General features: G+C 35.3%; 1 protein-coding gene across 1 annotated transcript in view; it reads left to right on the plus strand.

Annotated features, from left to right (window-relative positions):
- Positions 1 to 761: 761 nt before the first annotated feature.
- Positions 762 to 16,144, plus strand: part of LOC126829329 (protein furry) — a 52,949-nt gene continuing 37,566 nt past the window's right edge. Inside the window, exons 1-17 of the mRNA XM_050559123.2 lie at positions 762 to 1,164; positions 3,698 to 3,894; positions 5,775 to 5,828; positions 5,987 to 6,123; positions 6,699 to 6,729; positions 7,112 to 7,162; positions 7,314 to 7,393; positions 7,821 to 7,904; positions 8,934 to 9,057; positions 9,444 to 9,581; positions 10,197 to 10,295; positions 10,753 to 10,910; positions 11,784 to 11,940; positions 12,550 to 12,633; positions 13,050 to 13,354; positions 14,550 to 14,690; positions 15,752 to 15,819. Coding sequence (XP_050415080.2) covers positions 1,131 to 1,164; positions 3,698 to 3,894; positions 5,775 to 5,828; positions 5,987 to 6,123; positions 6,699 to 6,729; positions 7,112 to 7,162; positions 7,314 to 7,393; positions 7,821 to 7,904; positions 8,934 to 9,057; positions 9,444 to 9,581; positions 10,197 to 10,295; positions 10,753 to 10,910; positions 11,784 to 11,940; positions 12,550 to 12,633; positions 13,050 to 13,354; positions 14,550 to 14,690; positions 15,752 to 15,819 — 1,942 coding nt within the window. The 5' untranslated portion in view covers positions 762 to 1,130. The remainder of the gene's footprint in view (positions 1,165 to 3,697; positions 3,895 to 5,774; positions 5,829 to 5,986; positions 6,124 to 6,698; positions 6,730 to 7,111; positions 7,163 to 7,313; positions 7,394 to 7,820; positions 7,905 to 8,933; positions 9,058 to 9,443; positions 9,582 to 10,196; positions 10,296 to 10,752; positions 10,911 to 11,783; positions 11,941 to 12,549; positions 12,634 to 13,049; positions 13,355 to 14,549; positions 14,691 to 15,751; positions 15,820 to 16,144) is intronic.

Genomic DNA, 16,144 nt, shown 5'->3' on the forward strand with positions numbered 1-16,144 from the left:
GGTATTGTTTATGGCTTCGTCGCTTTATTTATCCTGCAAAAATGATATTGTCTGTGTGTTTGTTTTTTTTGTTGTTGTTTTTTTTTTATTAAAAAATAATATGCCGACTTTTTTTATTACTGTTCTTGTTATCGCCTAATTTTGTTTATCCATTGCTTCAAATCCCCCCCCCCCCCCCCCCAACCCCTTAAATTAAGAGAAGGAAGTGGATTTTTGGATTTTTTGTCTTCACTCAATTTAACGAATCTTATGTATACTGATGATATCATAGCTATGTTTCAGTACATGTTAATAAGTTTATTTAAAACGACGTTTCCAGAATTATATTAAGAAAGTGCATACGGAGGCATGGCATTATTTTTTGTAGGTGAATGGTGGATAGAATTCTACAAAAATGGAACATTATGGAGGTGTCCAATAGGACCGAGGCAGACATATATTTTATCAGTAGTAGGATGCTACTTGACAATATATTATATAACACAATTAATTGCGAATTTGAAGGCGTAGGACCTACTCGATCAATTTTTTTTATGGAATTCCGACATCGCCCTTTGTCAATTGTGGAAAACCTGCATGAACCACCACGTATCTTTTCTGGCGTTAATATAGATAACCTATTAATTTTGTATCGTAGAGAAAAGAAATACAAAAATATTAATCTGAAATGTGCTCCGAGCTCCGTAACAGAAAGAAACGAAGACACCCGATTGCGATCAAGGGCAAATAACTCTGACAATCAAAGAATCGTACGCATGCGCGGTTGGTGAAACACTTCCGCAAATTTTTGATGAAATGTCAAAAATTAGCTACAAATTTACACATATTCTTTGGTACATTTAACAGAATGATAGAACAGAACGTATACACAGCTAAACAAATCGATGTAAACAGTTAATGGTACTGACATTGTCATTTGCTTAGGTTTCTGGGGAATATGAAAACAATAACTATAAAAAGTTTCATCTCAAATGACAAAATGTAAACAAATCAATCCCAACAATCGACACATTCAAAGACTGAACAATTGCTGTATATATTGTTATTTGTGTTATTATTTTAAACCCCTTTATTAATATACTCAGCTGGTATGTACTGAAGTCAAACGATATTTTAAAACAAGAAAGAAGATGCAGGCTTCCGGCCAGGGTGGAGGTGAACGAGGTAAGGCATTATTTTAAGGATTACATGTCATTTGGGACTCGCGTCATTTGGGACTCAAAAAAATATGACCACGACATTTGGGACTCGGGTATACGACGTTTGGGACTTTGGTATACGTCGTTTGGGACTTGGGTATACAACGTTTGGGACTCGGGATAATTTATTAGAAATAGGCCAATTCAAAACACGAAAGAAAATATTTATTACCATGAAACACGTGGTTAGTAAAAGGCTCAAACAAACGATAAAACATTAGTTGCACTTACGGTTCTTTGATAATCATCGTTTCTCATAAAAGTTATATATTTATTTAAAACGAATAATATGCTGATGAATTTATTTGAAAATGACCTACACAAAAAACAAAATAAATATTTACACGACATGCAATCTTTTTTTACAAGCCCCTAGAAATTGTTAGCGATAATCCGTGAGCTGCACGTTGACATGCTTGTCGTAGATGGCAATACCAATCGATAAATTAGTGCGTGCACAGCAAATTTTTTTGGTGGAAAATATAAGAAATGGCAACGATCAAAGCGGGATAATTAAAGCTGATTAACTGATAATCCCGATGTTATTGCAGTATGTTCAAAGAAACATAACGGTTCTTTGGTGGATGAGGAAAAACGTGAGTTGTCAATCATCGAGAATGGCGGCAGTGTGTTGATTGCAGTTATACCGTTTCACGAAAAAACATTAGCAGTGGTCGGTCAATCAAGCTCGTTTACTATTTGATAAAAGAAAAACAACGAAGTATTACTAAGTATACACAAATTTTCAACAATATATTATTGTCAAGATTTATACTCGCAGATAAAACAAAACAAAGGAGAAGTTTTATACTCGCAGATAAAACAAAACAAAGGAGAACGAGCAGTGTTAATCGCGGTCTCAACAATCGCCGATCAACTAAATAAAACGAAAGACAACTAAGACAGCTGTTACTATATCTATCTATATATATATTTGTGACTGTCGTTTGTCTGTCTGTCTGTCTGTCTGTTCGGGGTTGGCGGCTACACTAGGTCTGGCCCGAGTCTGAAATCTGGGGTATAGGGGTAGCTCGGGCCGGGGAGTAACATAGGCCAGGTGGCGTTAGTCTACCACTTCCAGTTTCAGAGTTATGACCCCCGAGCGAAGCCGGTCTGTTCGGGGTTGGTGGCTACACTAGGTCTGCCCCGAGTCTGAAATTTGGGGTATAGGGGTAGCTCGGACCTGGTAGTAACATAGGCCAGGTGACGTTAGTCTACCACTTCCGGTTTCGGAGTTATGACCCCCGAGAAGTCTGTCTGTTCGGGGTTGGCGGCTACACTAGGTCTGCCCCGAGTCTGAAATTTGGGGTATAGGGGTAGCTCGGACCGTGGAGTAACATAGGCCAGGTGGCGTTAGTCTACCACTTTCGGTTTCAGAGTTATGACCCCCGAGCGAAGCCGGGTATCCTGCTAGTATCTCATAAATAAATAGTCCCAACTGTCGTTTATATTGAGTCCCAAATGTCGTTTGTGTTGAGTCCCAATTGACGCCAATCAAGTCAACTGAGTTCCAAATGTCGTTTATGTTGAGTCCCAAATGACGTGAGTCCCAAATGACGTGATACCATTTTAAGTAGGACAAGCCAATGGAATGGTAGTGGTAATCCAACAACTTGAACAAGTTGTAGATGTTACTCTTTGATATTCTGATGCGGTAACATCTTAGTTCAGCTCTGAACGTAAGTTCTCGTAACACTTGGTCTTGTTTTCGCACTAAAATGTTCCTTTACATTGTACAGGCATTCACAGGGACTGACACGCGACCGTTCAGCAGTAAAAAGTTGCAAAGTAAGATTTGCTGGGAACTGAAATTTTTTCGACAATTAGTCATAGGCCGGTTCCTGAACGTACAGGGCGAGTGTAATTAGACCTACGTTCAGAGCTAAACTATAACATCTAACACCCAAACAGTGAACACTCAAAACCATGGCACAAAAGTTGATAATTAGTTCACATTTTTCAGTTATCTACAACAGACTTTCATTTAGTTTACACAATTTTTTTTTTTTACTGTCGATTTTACGAGTTCGAAAAATTCATCACCTGCAAACCATTAAACAGGAAAAGACCACTTTGAACTCTGGCATATTCAAACTCAGAACAAGATTCCACACGACACCTGTGAACAAAACCTCTAGGCACTTTGGAGTAGTCAACAGAGTGGTAGTCAACAGGCAAAACTAAACTAAAACTTTGAGTAAAATTACCAGCTGAAGTCTTTATAATTATAAACAAGTTGATTGACAAGTACTCATTGTCTCCTGTTTTGATTAATTGTACTGTCTTCATGTGAAAGATAACTAAACACTTAGAAAATGCCAGCGAACCATGACACATTAGTTATTTTTTTTAACCTCCACAGTCATTTTGTGGTCTCTTATTGCATTGCTATTGATGTTGAACTGATCAAAACAAGTTAGAAGTACTTGTGTTTAGAAAAGTCTCATTTATTGTGTAGATCATAATAAAATTAATTTTTATATTTTAATTATTTTCAGGAGATATTCCTAAAACCAGCACTGAGAGTATTGATTTAGTTGTCAAGTTTCCATGGCGCCGAGAAGGACCAACTGAATGTGGTTCCTTGGGAAGAGATCGCGATGCGAAACCTGGAGAATTTGTTCTTCAGAGCATCTTTTTGGAATTCTGCAGAATGACAGAAAAGAAGATTGAACATGTTCTTGCAGAACCACTAGTATAATTATTTTGTTGATTATCTGTTTAATAATTTTTTAACTGATCCACAATGGAACATGTTATTATTTAGTTTTGAATAACTACCATGTTATTTAGTTACTGGCAGTGGTACTACTTAGACTACGATTCAGAAAGTCGATGAAAATTAACAAAAAGCATTGTCTGGTTTAAAATAATTTATTGAAAACTAAAAGAATGTGTCGTAATAATACACACTTTAAAAATATATAGGAACTTAACCAGTCTCTAGCGGGGGTTGGATGGTCGAATGGTTAGCACCTGTGCACAGTATTATAAGGTCTGTCATTGAGTCAGCTGGCATGGTTTTGATTTCCTGGTTGTACGTAACAACCTCATGTGTTTTCTCCATGTCCTCCCACTGCTAAAGACCCCTACAGGCAAGAGAATTATTGAAATGAAATTGAACCATGTGTTAGTCCCGAAATGGCCTAGTTTGTGTCGAGTGGACATTAAAACCCCATTTCTCTCTTTCTCTCTAACCAGTGTCCAGAATAATGAACACTGGTTCTTCTAATTTTACCAAGGAGAAATCCAGTTTCGGAAAGAAAATCACTTAGCGAATGAACTCTATACAGTGGACTCTGTCAAATCCGGCATGGTACACGATCGTTGCAATATGTCGGATTACGCAGAGTGTCGGAATACCCAGTTTTCTCAAAACTGGAAATTTTGTAACTTCGAAAAGCGGAAGTATTATTTAAATGTAGTTTCGAATCACCAGAATGTTATTCCCTTTAAAAATGATTAACCTTTCTGTACATTCAAAATTTTATTACATTAATTTTTATTTCATTTAACTTGCGTAGGCATTTTTAATAGGTCAAGTCTGTCGTTAATTTATCTTCTTCATCGTCTTCAGTTGATCGCACTCTTGTCTTTGCTATCATTGATAGTGGGCGTACTCGATTGAACGTTCCGGAATTAAATTCTCTCCTCCCAAAAATAGTGACAATCGAGTGAAAATGGGTACTTCGGGCTACAACGCATGCGTCGACTGGATATCACATCCAACCATATAGCCGAAACCTGTTCGTCGTGTTTAATTACGTCACAATTCTACTCACACCACTTCCGTCGTTGGGTCTGACAGAACTGTGACAGGACTGAATTCCGCGTCACTCGATTGCAATTCTGTCAATTCAGGACGTTCCAGACTGTGAATCGAGCATCCCCAGGTCGTCGTCACACGGTTCGAATAGATCCGTAGGTTGACCAAACTTATAGGTTATTCAGGTTCAATCGGCATGCACAACGAATGTTTCCAACAGGTGCTAGGAATATTTTTAAGACTGTGAATTCGGGGGAAAATTCATGGATATTCTTGAGTATTTGTCACAACTGTCGTACAAGAGATTAAAATTATCAAAGTAATGAACAAAGACCCACGGTAGCGAGTTTTAATCTCACACATAATTGATTGGTGATTGATTGTTAATCTTTTGTGGCTTCACGCCCATCGAGTTTTAATATCACCGATAATTGATTGGTGAGTGTTTGCTTCACACCTACCGATTAAAGGACGGATTATACGGTGTCGATTCAATGGAAATATATGACGGGACGGCTGATTGATGTCGTAATCCGGAATATTCAGAAGTCGAATTACCCAGAGATTTTTTGGCTGAAGTAATAAGGAAATAAATTGGGTCATGAAAATGGTGTCGGATGTGACAGAGTGTCGGAGTGATCAGAGGTCGGATGTGACAGAGTGCACTGTATATGTTTTTAAGTGTATTTATTACCAATCCTCAGTTAATTAGGTAGAAAGATCCTAGAAATTTTTGTATCTTTTACCATTTCCCTTTATTCTGCCACATATTGTTTCATTTAAACTCAGCAATTTTGTACTTTTTTCAGGAAAAATCACTGTCAAAATCTTTACAACGCGGAGAAGATCTTCATTTTGATCAGGTAAACCACTTCTACATTGAAATACACTGGCTGAAATTGGCCTTGATATTTAGACCTAACAGTTTACATAAAAAAAAAGAAATTAGTTAGAAATAACTTTAATTTTTAATATACAAACCACAAGACTATGTCATGTGAGAGTGTAACTTATATTACAGATATTAAATGTAATGGGTTGTGTAGCAGAACATAGTTTACCATCTATATTAAAATCATTGTTTTTATGGTACGAGAGACAATTACGATACGATGATAGTCCAATGTTTGAATCTCGACATAGACATAGAAGTAAAGGGTAAGTACAACATCTTTCATATCAATATCACATTTCTGCTAATATTCATACATTTCGCTCTGAACATACCCCTGAATATGAAGTCAGTCCCCTCACTTATGAATTTGTTAAATAAAATACAACATTATTATTTCATACTCCTTTCAAGCTTTAGAGAGTGGGAAGCATTATAAATCAGCTCTTTTGCTATTATTTAATTGTCAAGTTGTGAGCTCTGGATCACTCTAGATCCCTGGTTTGATTCTAGTATTAGCAGAGGACCTGGCAAGGAAATGCATCCAGTCAGGATGATACAAGAAACCAAGGTCCCCAGTACGCATTTATTGGTGTGCACATAAAAGAACCCTTAGCAGTTGGAAAAGTATTGGAAATACCACTATCGGGCTAAATTTCTCTTATAGCACATTGTATGGTGTATTCCTGTCTTCAAAAGCCTTGTTGGTTCAGAAAAGTATGTTAAACCCCATTTCATTGGTCACATGAACGACAAATTTTGGTTTTCGAAAAGGTAGTAATGTACCAAATCTCTTATATTCATCTACATGTTATTTGGTTATTTCTGTTTTTTGTTACAGAAGTAAAGATTTTCTTTGTGAAAGAAGAGATGTAAGTACCTTCTTTATTCACTAACATAATATAAAGTTTGAACTATAAATTTTAGAATAACTTCATATAAAAGTTGTAATAAATTTACTGGTGCTACATTTATTTACGTTTGTATTTGGTGCAGTATTTAATGATTAAATCGACAGTCAGTGATTATTGTGTTAGATTTTGAAAAACAGAGATATGTTACATACAATGCAATATTTATAATTCTGCTTTTCGTATTTAAGATTTTGTTATCATTAGGATATGGATTATCAACATATACTTTAACCTTTTATACTTTAACCTTTTGCATGTTAAATATTTATTACCTAAATGATATTGTATGTTTCTGAAGATTGACTGAGTATCATAAATAATTATGTTTCTAATTATTTAGCTGGCTGTGGAGTTTGTCAACTGTTTGGTTCTTATAGAAGTCCTAACAAAGGTAAGACAACATGTTTATTTGTAGAGACGGTTTAGTTTGCCTTTAGTAGTAAGTGAAGGAAGACCACACTACATATCAACACATTTTGAGGAAAAGGGAAGCACTGATTTAGTTATGAATTTAAAGATAAAATGTTATGTTGTATTTTCAGAATTCTTACCATCCAGGTCATGATGATATGATCAACTATATTATCAGTACAGCTTTTAAACATTTCCGATCCAGAGACTCGTAAGTTGAACAATTTACAATAGAAAATGACGTGTAAATCTGTCTGATCAAATTGTTGATAGATTCTGTTATTATCCATCTTTGAACTACAGAATCCAAACCAGATTAGCGAGATTGGGTGACCGAATGGTTTAACTAATGTGTGTTAGATCAGAAGGTCTTGTCATTGAATCAAGTGGCGTAGTTTCGATTTAGTGTTGCCGGGTCCTCCTGTTTCCTCCCACATGTAATGACCCCTATGCGAATGGTTTATGGTAATTATTGAAATAAAATTGAACCATATGTTAGTCCCCACAAACCAGATTAGACAAATCTTAATAGCAGTCGATCAACTTGAGGAAGAAAACTTCAAATAATTCCTTGTAATTATCTATGTAATAAATATGACTGACTATTTTTTTCTTAAGAATACTTTTGTATTTTTCAGTAATCAAACAAATCCTAATTCTGCTAATATCAATATAATAGCTGATTTATATGCTGAAGTTATTGGAATCCTGGCCACTTCAAGGTATCTTTCCTGATCATTTATTGTTATCTGATTTTAAATCATCTTTATTCATTACCAATTTTACTGGAAAATGTTTCCCAGAATTAGAGTAACTGCGTCAATTGCATTTGGGGGAAAATATCAAATTTCTCACTGCCTAATCCAGACCTTTATGTACTCAGATTGATTATTAAACATTTAATTAAGAAAACAAAATCAATATAATCAATGCAAGATAATCTCCCTGCTTGGATTCATTTGGAAATAAAACAGGCCCATCAGTTAGATTTCACAAAACATAAAGATGGAGGTATACCATTTACATCATACTCCTTGCAGTGTTTCGTTTGATTAAGCTAATCCAACTACTCACTGCTGTAAAGAAAGCAAATTCTTGTTCTAAATTATGACTGGTCCATAATCCGATTAACAACCAATATCTAACTGCATAACAATACCAAATATGTTTACATAACGTTACGTCATGACTCACAATTTTATTATGCCCAATTAACCAGTGCATAGCAAAATATTGCAGAAAAACTAATTGTGTGACAAACAAGGCTATCAACTGTCAATACGGATATAATGTAAACAATATTGTTTTGAGACGAATAATACTTTCACCGTTTTAATACCTTAAATCACTGTCCAAATTTTTAGGGAAGGCCCTTGATTAAAGGAAGGGCTGTCATGTTGCTGTGTTTGGGGATAGATTTGATTGAAGTTCTATTGGGAGGTCGCGTCAGGGGTCATATGAGTGGCTTTTGACCCTATGGCATCAAATATTTGATTAACCAGTTAATTAGTGCTGATGTTTCTAGTGGGATAGCCAAAATTCCAGGGACTGCTCGCCAAAACCTCCCCGTAACAAAATTTTGAACTATAAAAAATGAAACAAATTAGGCTCTGTGTTTTAATGGCTTACAGCAAAGTCCACAGTGCTACCTTATTAGCATTATTTTTGGTAAATGAAGATCAAGTGACATTGACCTGATGCTTTTTTTTTTTTCTTAGAATTGTGCTTATTTTAATTGTTCTATTGTGTAGATTTCAAGCTATAAGAAAGACGTTTATGAATGAATTACGTGAATTAAAACTACGAGATCAAACGCCATATACAGCTCAGGCCATCATCAGTTTATTGATGGGACTCAAGTTCTTCCGTGTAAAGGTATGTATTAATAATATTCCGAATATCTTATTTGTAATTGATATGAGTTTTCGACATTTTTCTTTCAATCACCTCTAAAATTATGTCCCTTTCTTACAATATTCTATTGAAACGAAAACTCTGTTGACTTTCAGCAATTTTCTATTATAACGTCTAATAAAGTTATTCTCCAGTGTTACCAAATCTCGTTAGCCTCTATAGGCTTTAGTTATGATCTGATCATATTGAAATTTTTACCAAGTTTTTTAGCTTTGCTTGTGGCAGTGCGCACATCCATTTTTAATAAATATTAATAGTTTCCAAATTTTGAAGCTGTGTATTACTAGTAAAGAAATAACTAATGAAGGAATTTATAAATATACAGTCATTTTTCTATATTTTTTCAGCTACATCCTATAGAAGAGTTTGAAGCCAATGTAGCGTTTCTACATGAATTAGGTGTATATTTTCTAGACGTGAAAGACCGAGAAATAAAACATGCTTTAGCTGGATTGTTTGTAGAAATATTATTACCAGTTTCAGCTGTAAGTTTCTTTGTATGACTTGGGTGGGGGGGGGTATTGGGCGGTCGAATGTGCTCTTTAGATCATAAGGTTTCCCGCCACTGCTAAAAACACCTACGCACAAGCGAATTATCAAAATAAAATTGAGCCATATGTTAGTCCCAAAATGACCTAGTTTCTGCCAAGTGGACAGTAACCACACTTCTCTCTCTCTTTCTCCGGGTTTTTCGGTTTCCTCCCACTGCTAATGACCCTTACGCACAAGCACATTATTGAAATACGATTGTGCCATATGTTAGTCTCAAAATAAGTTTGTGTTGAGTGGACATTTTACCCTATTTCTCTCTCTTATTATCTTTATCAGTTGATTCAATATGTCTTATTGTTTGCCTTTTATTGGTATTGGTCATCAACTTAAATCCATGTATGTCTCCACAAGACACCTGTCATTAAATAGTATTATATACTGGAACCATGTACATAACATGATGGCACTGTGTTCTCTGCACGAATATGAACAACTTCGCAGTTTTCCAATATACAAATCTTAATAATTACAAATATTTAGCTCATTTATTTTCAGTATTTCTATTTTTTTATATGTATGTTATTTATTTGATTTATTTATATGAACAGACAGCTAAAAATGAAGTAAATGTACCAGTATTAAAGAATTTTGTTGAGTTATTGTATTCTACTACTGTTGATATGACAACAAAGAGAAAACATACTTCAGTAAGTTAAACTTTAGTATATCATAGCTCATCTTCATGACATGTTAGCCATATTATATGGGAACAACTGTTGGAATACCCATGAGAACCTGCCACTTCAGTGTTTGGTAATAACATTATCTGTGTCGTAGCTACTATTTGTTATACATGATCTCTGACGAATATTGAAATTGAAGATTGCAAGGAACCTTAATTGTAATCAAATGCTGCATGATCAAGAGTTGCCTAGAGGCGAGATTGGTTTTCGCCGAAAAAGCTCCCAGGGATTTTCCAGCATGGTTACCTCTTACATAGTTGTTTGGATGGAATGAAAGACCAAGGTTCTGTGTACACATAAAAGAACCCTTAAGAGTTGGAATTCAAATTAAGAGTAATATGTTAAACCCCATTTCATTTCATTATTATTGGGGCAAAATTGTGATATTTCTTAATCTTTTTATTTTGTTAATCTCTTTCAGCATTTGTTTCCATTGGTTACCTGTCTGTTATGTGTCAGTCATAAGACATTCTTTTTAAATAACTGGCCATATTTTCTCACTTCCTGTCTCTCACAACTTAAAAATAAAGATGCTAAAATGTCCCGTATTGCTTTAGAATCTCTCTACAGATTACTATGGTGAGTATCTATTAATGCAACATCTCGTTTAACAAATTGAAAAGAATTCAGAATACTGCAATACAGTATATGTAAAATTTGTAATAGAAATAGTTTCCTTATTATTGAGAAATGTTTCTTTCTACAGGTATTTATATATTGTGAGCCGCAATGTGGCTCAGTGGATAAGGCGGGAGCTCACTATAAACAGGAGGTCAGGAGTTCGATCTCCGTGTTGACTGAGAAAATTCCCTGGAATTTCCAGTGTGGTTTCCTTTGAAAAAAGTCTAGGTCCCTGTGAACCCAAGTTCAACCAACATGAATCTTGTTCCTTGGATAATTGTGCATCGATTGACATATTTTGAATTTGTAGTCCTCAGAATAAATCTGTGGAATGACGGGAGAATGTGCACAACAGTGTCTGAATCTCAAAAATGTGTTCCTCACATCACACGTCAATTCTCGGCATCAAATCAGAAATACCACCTGAAAACTAGTTCTCTAGATACTAGAAATGGGAGTTTGGCATCTCCAACATGTGGTATTGGGGTGTATAGGCCACAAGATGGCCAGGGTTGTTTAAAACAAGCAGTGTGGCTAAAGATCAACTAACCATCTTTCATTTCATTCTATACCAGAATTCCCTGTAGGATAAAAGCCTTTCTTTAATAAAGGGAAGTACCTCAATTAGCACAAAAAACTCAAGAAGGCTTCAGACCACTATTCCTTGATAATATGAATAAGTTGGTTTAGTAACAGAGTAGGCTCTATATGACAGTATTCCACAATTCCAATATGGAGGTGAAGTTGTTATGCTTCTTTCCTGGTCCATATAGTACTATTGTACTTGTCTTACAATGAAGTTTATATTGATTGTTGATTGTTTTTTTTTAGGGTATATATGGTAAGAATTAAATGTGAAAGTAATACAGCGACTGCCAGTAGATTACAGAGTATTGTCAACAGTTTGTTTCCAAAAGGTTCGAAAATAGTTACACCAAAAGATACACCATTAAATATATTTGTTAAAATTATACAATTTATTGCTAAGGTAAGTCATTACTTATTATTCTAAAACCCTCTTTAGATGAAAAGGTCTGTCATTGAGTCAAGTGGCGGGGTTTCCATACCACACTTGTATGCACCAAAGAGTAAGGTCGGCTGTCTAACCTTGTGGGTTTTCCTGGAATCCTCCAGTTTCCTCCACCACTAAAGACCTCTATGTGAATTATTGAAATAAAGTTGTACCCTATGTTATTGTTAGTTCAAAAATGACGTAGTTTGTGTCGTGGTCGTTAAACGCTATCTCTCTATTGCTATTTGATAAGTTTATATGTACAAGGGCACTACTTGCTGACTTGCTTACTGGGTTCAATCCAGTTGTGTTCTTCAGGACTTTCCAGTCTGATTTCCCCATGTCAGTGGTTCAGGCCAGAGGACCTGGCATGGAAAAGTGTCTGGTCATTCAGGCTTTCTGAATAGCCAAGTTCCTGCACATTAAACATCCCCTGGCTGTAAGGAATCAAAATAAGAGTAGGCTAATTTCCCCAATAGCTGCCCCCACTCTCTTTCCCTACAGACAAGAACTTTCACTGAGCTTGAGCTGTGGTTCAATGGGTTAATCTTTCAAGTTAGTGTTGAACTATTTATTATATTTCAGGAGAGATTAGAGTTTGCTATGAAGGATATTATATTTGATTTACTGTGTGTTGGAAAACCAGTGAAATTCTCTCTTACACCAGAGGTAAGGTTTTTACCCAGAACATATCAAATTTTAATACAGCTACATTTTATTTGTTGATCTGTCTAGCTTTTCTTGTGATTGTGATACCTGCTGTTGTAAGATTTGTTTCAAACTTCCAGGGATTGTTCATTTCGTTGTAAGGCTATCATAAGGTCTGTCATTGAGTCAACTGGCATGGTTTCGATTCCCAGGTTGTATGTGACAAGGAGTAGGGTCGCCTGTCCAACCTCTTGGGTTTTCTCTGTGCCCTTGGTTTCCTCCCACAGCTAAAGACCCCTACACCCAAGTGAATTATTGTTTTCCATAAAACTGTTGTGACAGTAATTGTTTTCCATAAAACTGTTGTGACAGTGATGGTTTTCCATAGAAATGTTGGGTTTATTTCTAAACAGTAAATTTTGTTTTTTTAATAACAGAGAATGAGTATTGGATTAAGAGCGTTTCTAGTTATAGCTGATAGTCTACAACAGAGAGATGGTGATCCACCCATGCCGCAATCATCATCTACTTTACCTTCTGGTAGTACTGTTCGTGTTAAACGCACGTTTCTCAACAAGATGTTAACAGAAGCCACAGCTAAACAGATTGGTGTACAACCCTGGTTCCCTCATATATTAAAAACATTTGATGCTATGTTGCGAGCTCTAGATCTTCAAGTTGGACGTCCATTATTAATGACTAAAGCTGAAAATGCTAATAAAGAACCAGATGAAGTGATTATGTTAGTATTTTTTTTAAACAAAGCAAATCATCCGCTCTAATTAACTCCCAAGAATGAATTGACAAGACTGTATTCAAAATATAAAAGATTAATTTGGGCAGTAACTCTTTATCAACTGATCATTTTATCTCCTCAGTTACTGCCCTAAACCTGTCCTGGATTAGATCATTTCACATATTTTTTTTGTTTATGTAAAATTTAACACAGCTAACTGGTGAGTGGAAAGGATCCTTAAATTTGTCACAGTGGCTAAGTGGGTAAGATGCTGGCTCGCTAGCCTGGAGGTCGGGTGTTCGATCCCTGCATTGGCCAAGAAAGTTCATCCAGATTTTCCAGCGTGGTTTCCCCTTGTCAGTGATGCAGGACGCTGTCTAGTCATTCTGATGAGACGAAAAACCAAGGTCCCGTGTACACATTGGCATGCACGTAAAAGATCCCTTGACAGTTGGAATTCGATATAAGAGTAGGCCGTAGTGGCGCTGTCCGGGCAAAATTTCCCTCATATCATTAGCCCAGTTCGGAGCAAAACAATAGGACATTAAACCCCATATCATTTCATTTCATTTCATTTCCTTAAATTTGTTTCTACAAACAAAGAGTAATAGGAAAAAACTTCCTACCTGATAGCACACAATTTGCAAGACCATGTCTCAATATGAACAAAGTATTGTTGTGTTGATGAGACCTTAATCTCAATGTCTTTAAATGTCTTCGCTGTCTTTAAAGATGCATGTAAGATTTAGATAAAGAGCTAGTCGTTCTTGCTATATTAATTCAAAAATAGATAATGAAAATTATCATATTCAAAATTTAAATCAAATTACTTTATTCTGTGCAAAGTTATGTGTGTTTGCAGTTTTGACAAAATGTAGGAATAGATTGTTTATTATTTGTACTTGACAATCAAGTCTCGATTGTGTATGTTATCGTTTGTCTCTTAAATGGTTGCTGTGTTGTAATCTACTTAAAATCAGAGCCATCCGATGATCTAGAGAGTTGATTATGGGCTTGTCGTGTTAATAAATGTCTACTAAATAATAATTTATATGACATTTGAGGCCAAAAGAAAGATCTGCAATAGACAGATTTAGCTCTTACATAATGCATCTTTAACATCTTGTTTCTGCTGAAATAATAAAGATCTTTGAATATCGCCCTAGTCAACGAACTAATCAAATTCTGGTATTATTTCCAGTGGTGATAGAAAACCGAAGATAGATTTATTCCGTACATGTATAGCAGCCATACCTCGTCTGGTACCAGAAGGTATGAATAATGGGGAACTAGTAGAACTATTAACCAGACTTACAGTACATATAGATGAAGAACTAAAAGGGTAAGTCTGGATGTCATTTATATACAGTTCTGTTAATTTTGGTATGTTTGTGGTATGTATTTTTTTTCCTTAAGGCCGGTTGTACGTGACAAGGAGTAGGGTCGCATGTCCAACCTTGTGGGTTTTCTCCGGGTCCTCCGGTTTCCTCCCACTGCTAAAGACCCCTACGCGCAAGCGAATTATTGAAATAAAATTGAACCATATGTTAGTTCCGAAATGACCTAGTTTGTGTTGAGTGGAGGTTAAACCCCATTTCTCTCTCTCTTTCTTTAAGGCCCCATTATTTACACACACTTAAGTTTATTGTTTTACATTTTAATAAAGAATCTAAAAATATTTCATAGTATTCTGTTGAATTTTGTTGAAAACTTAACTGTCACCATGTTACATATATTACAGTCAGTGAAATAATTTAAAACCAACAATGGAATAGACATCAGGTCTTGTAACCCAGGTATCGTTTAATCTTGTGTATCGAGCACTAATTTCTTTCACATTCGTTTAATATCCAATCTTTGTTTAAAAATTTGTAAAAACTGTTTAAAATCACCATAAATCGTTTAATTTGTCCAATTTAAAGCTGACCTTTCAATTTTGATAATGGGTGTCCAATTTATAAGTGTTTAATTTCTCTATCATTGTTAAAAAATAAACAACCCAATTGATTAATTATGTATAATGATTAATTTTTGAACAGTGATCAGGAAATTAAATACTTGTAAATTGGACACTCATTATCAAAATTAATCAGTCTGCTTTAAACTGGACACATGTACAAATTAGATGATTTTTGGTGATTTTAAAACGATTTTTACGAATTTTTAAACAAAGATTTGATATTAAACGAATGTGAAAGAAATTAGTGCTAGATACACAAGATTGAACGATACCTGGGTTACAGTGTCTAGTCCCCAAAAAGTTTGAAATGACCCATATTATTGATTGCATTGAAATAAAAACTGAACAGATGTATTTTTAACATTTATTTCCCCTAAAGATATGGGATAGCTTAAGATTGTAAGATTCTTTCACTGATTACAGTAATTATGTATATTTTATAGGTTGGCATTTCAAGCTCTACAGAATCTGATGTCTGAATCTTATTTATGGAAAGAATATGTTTTACATGGTAATTATAGCTACATAATAAATAGAAATTAACAAATTTATGAAATGCGATGACATAATGGATTTCCACCTCTATCTTTTCTGTACCAACCGGTCTGATCTTAGATGAGCAGTTAGGCTATGGCCTACTTATTATTTACAATTCCGCACACATTCTCTGTTTTTCATATTATCCAAAGGACCTGTTCGGGGAAATCCTAATTAGTGAGTTAGCACCAAGCTAACTGTGGCGTCTAAGAAAATTAATGACACTGGTGACAAATGAAGCTTGAAATTTCTGTGTTGTACAAATTGGAAATTGAAATTACAAGAATGTTTTTCTCAAA

Source organism: Patella vulgata, chromosome 8 (genome assembly GCF_932274485.2).
Source record: "Patella vulgata chromosome 8, xgPatVulg1.2, whole genome shotgun sequence".
Classification (NCBI taxonomy): domain Eukaryota; kingdom Metazoa; phylum Mollusca; class Gastropoda; family Patellidae; genus Patella; species Patella vulgata.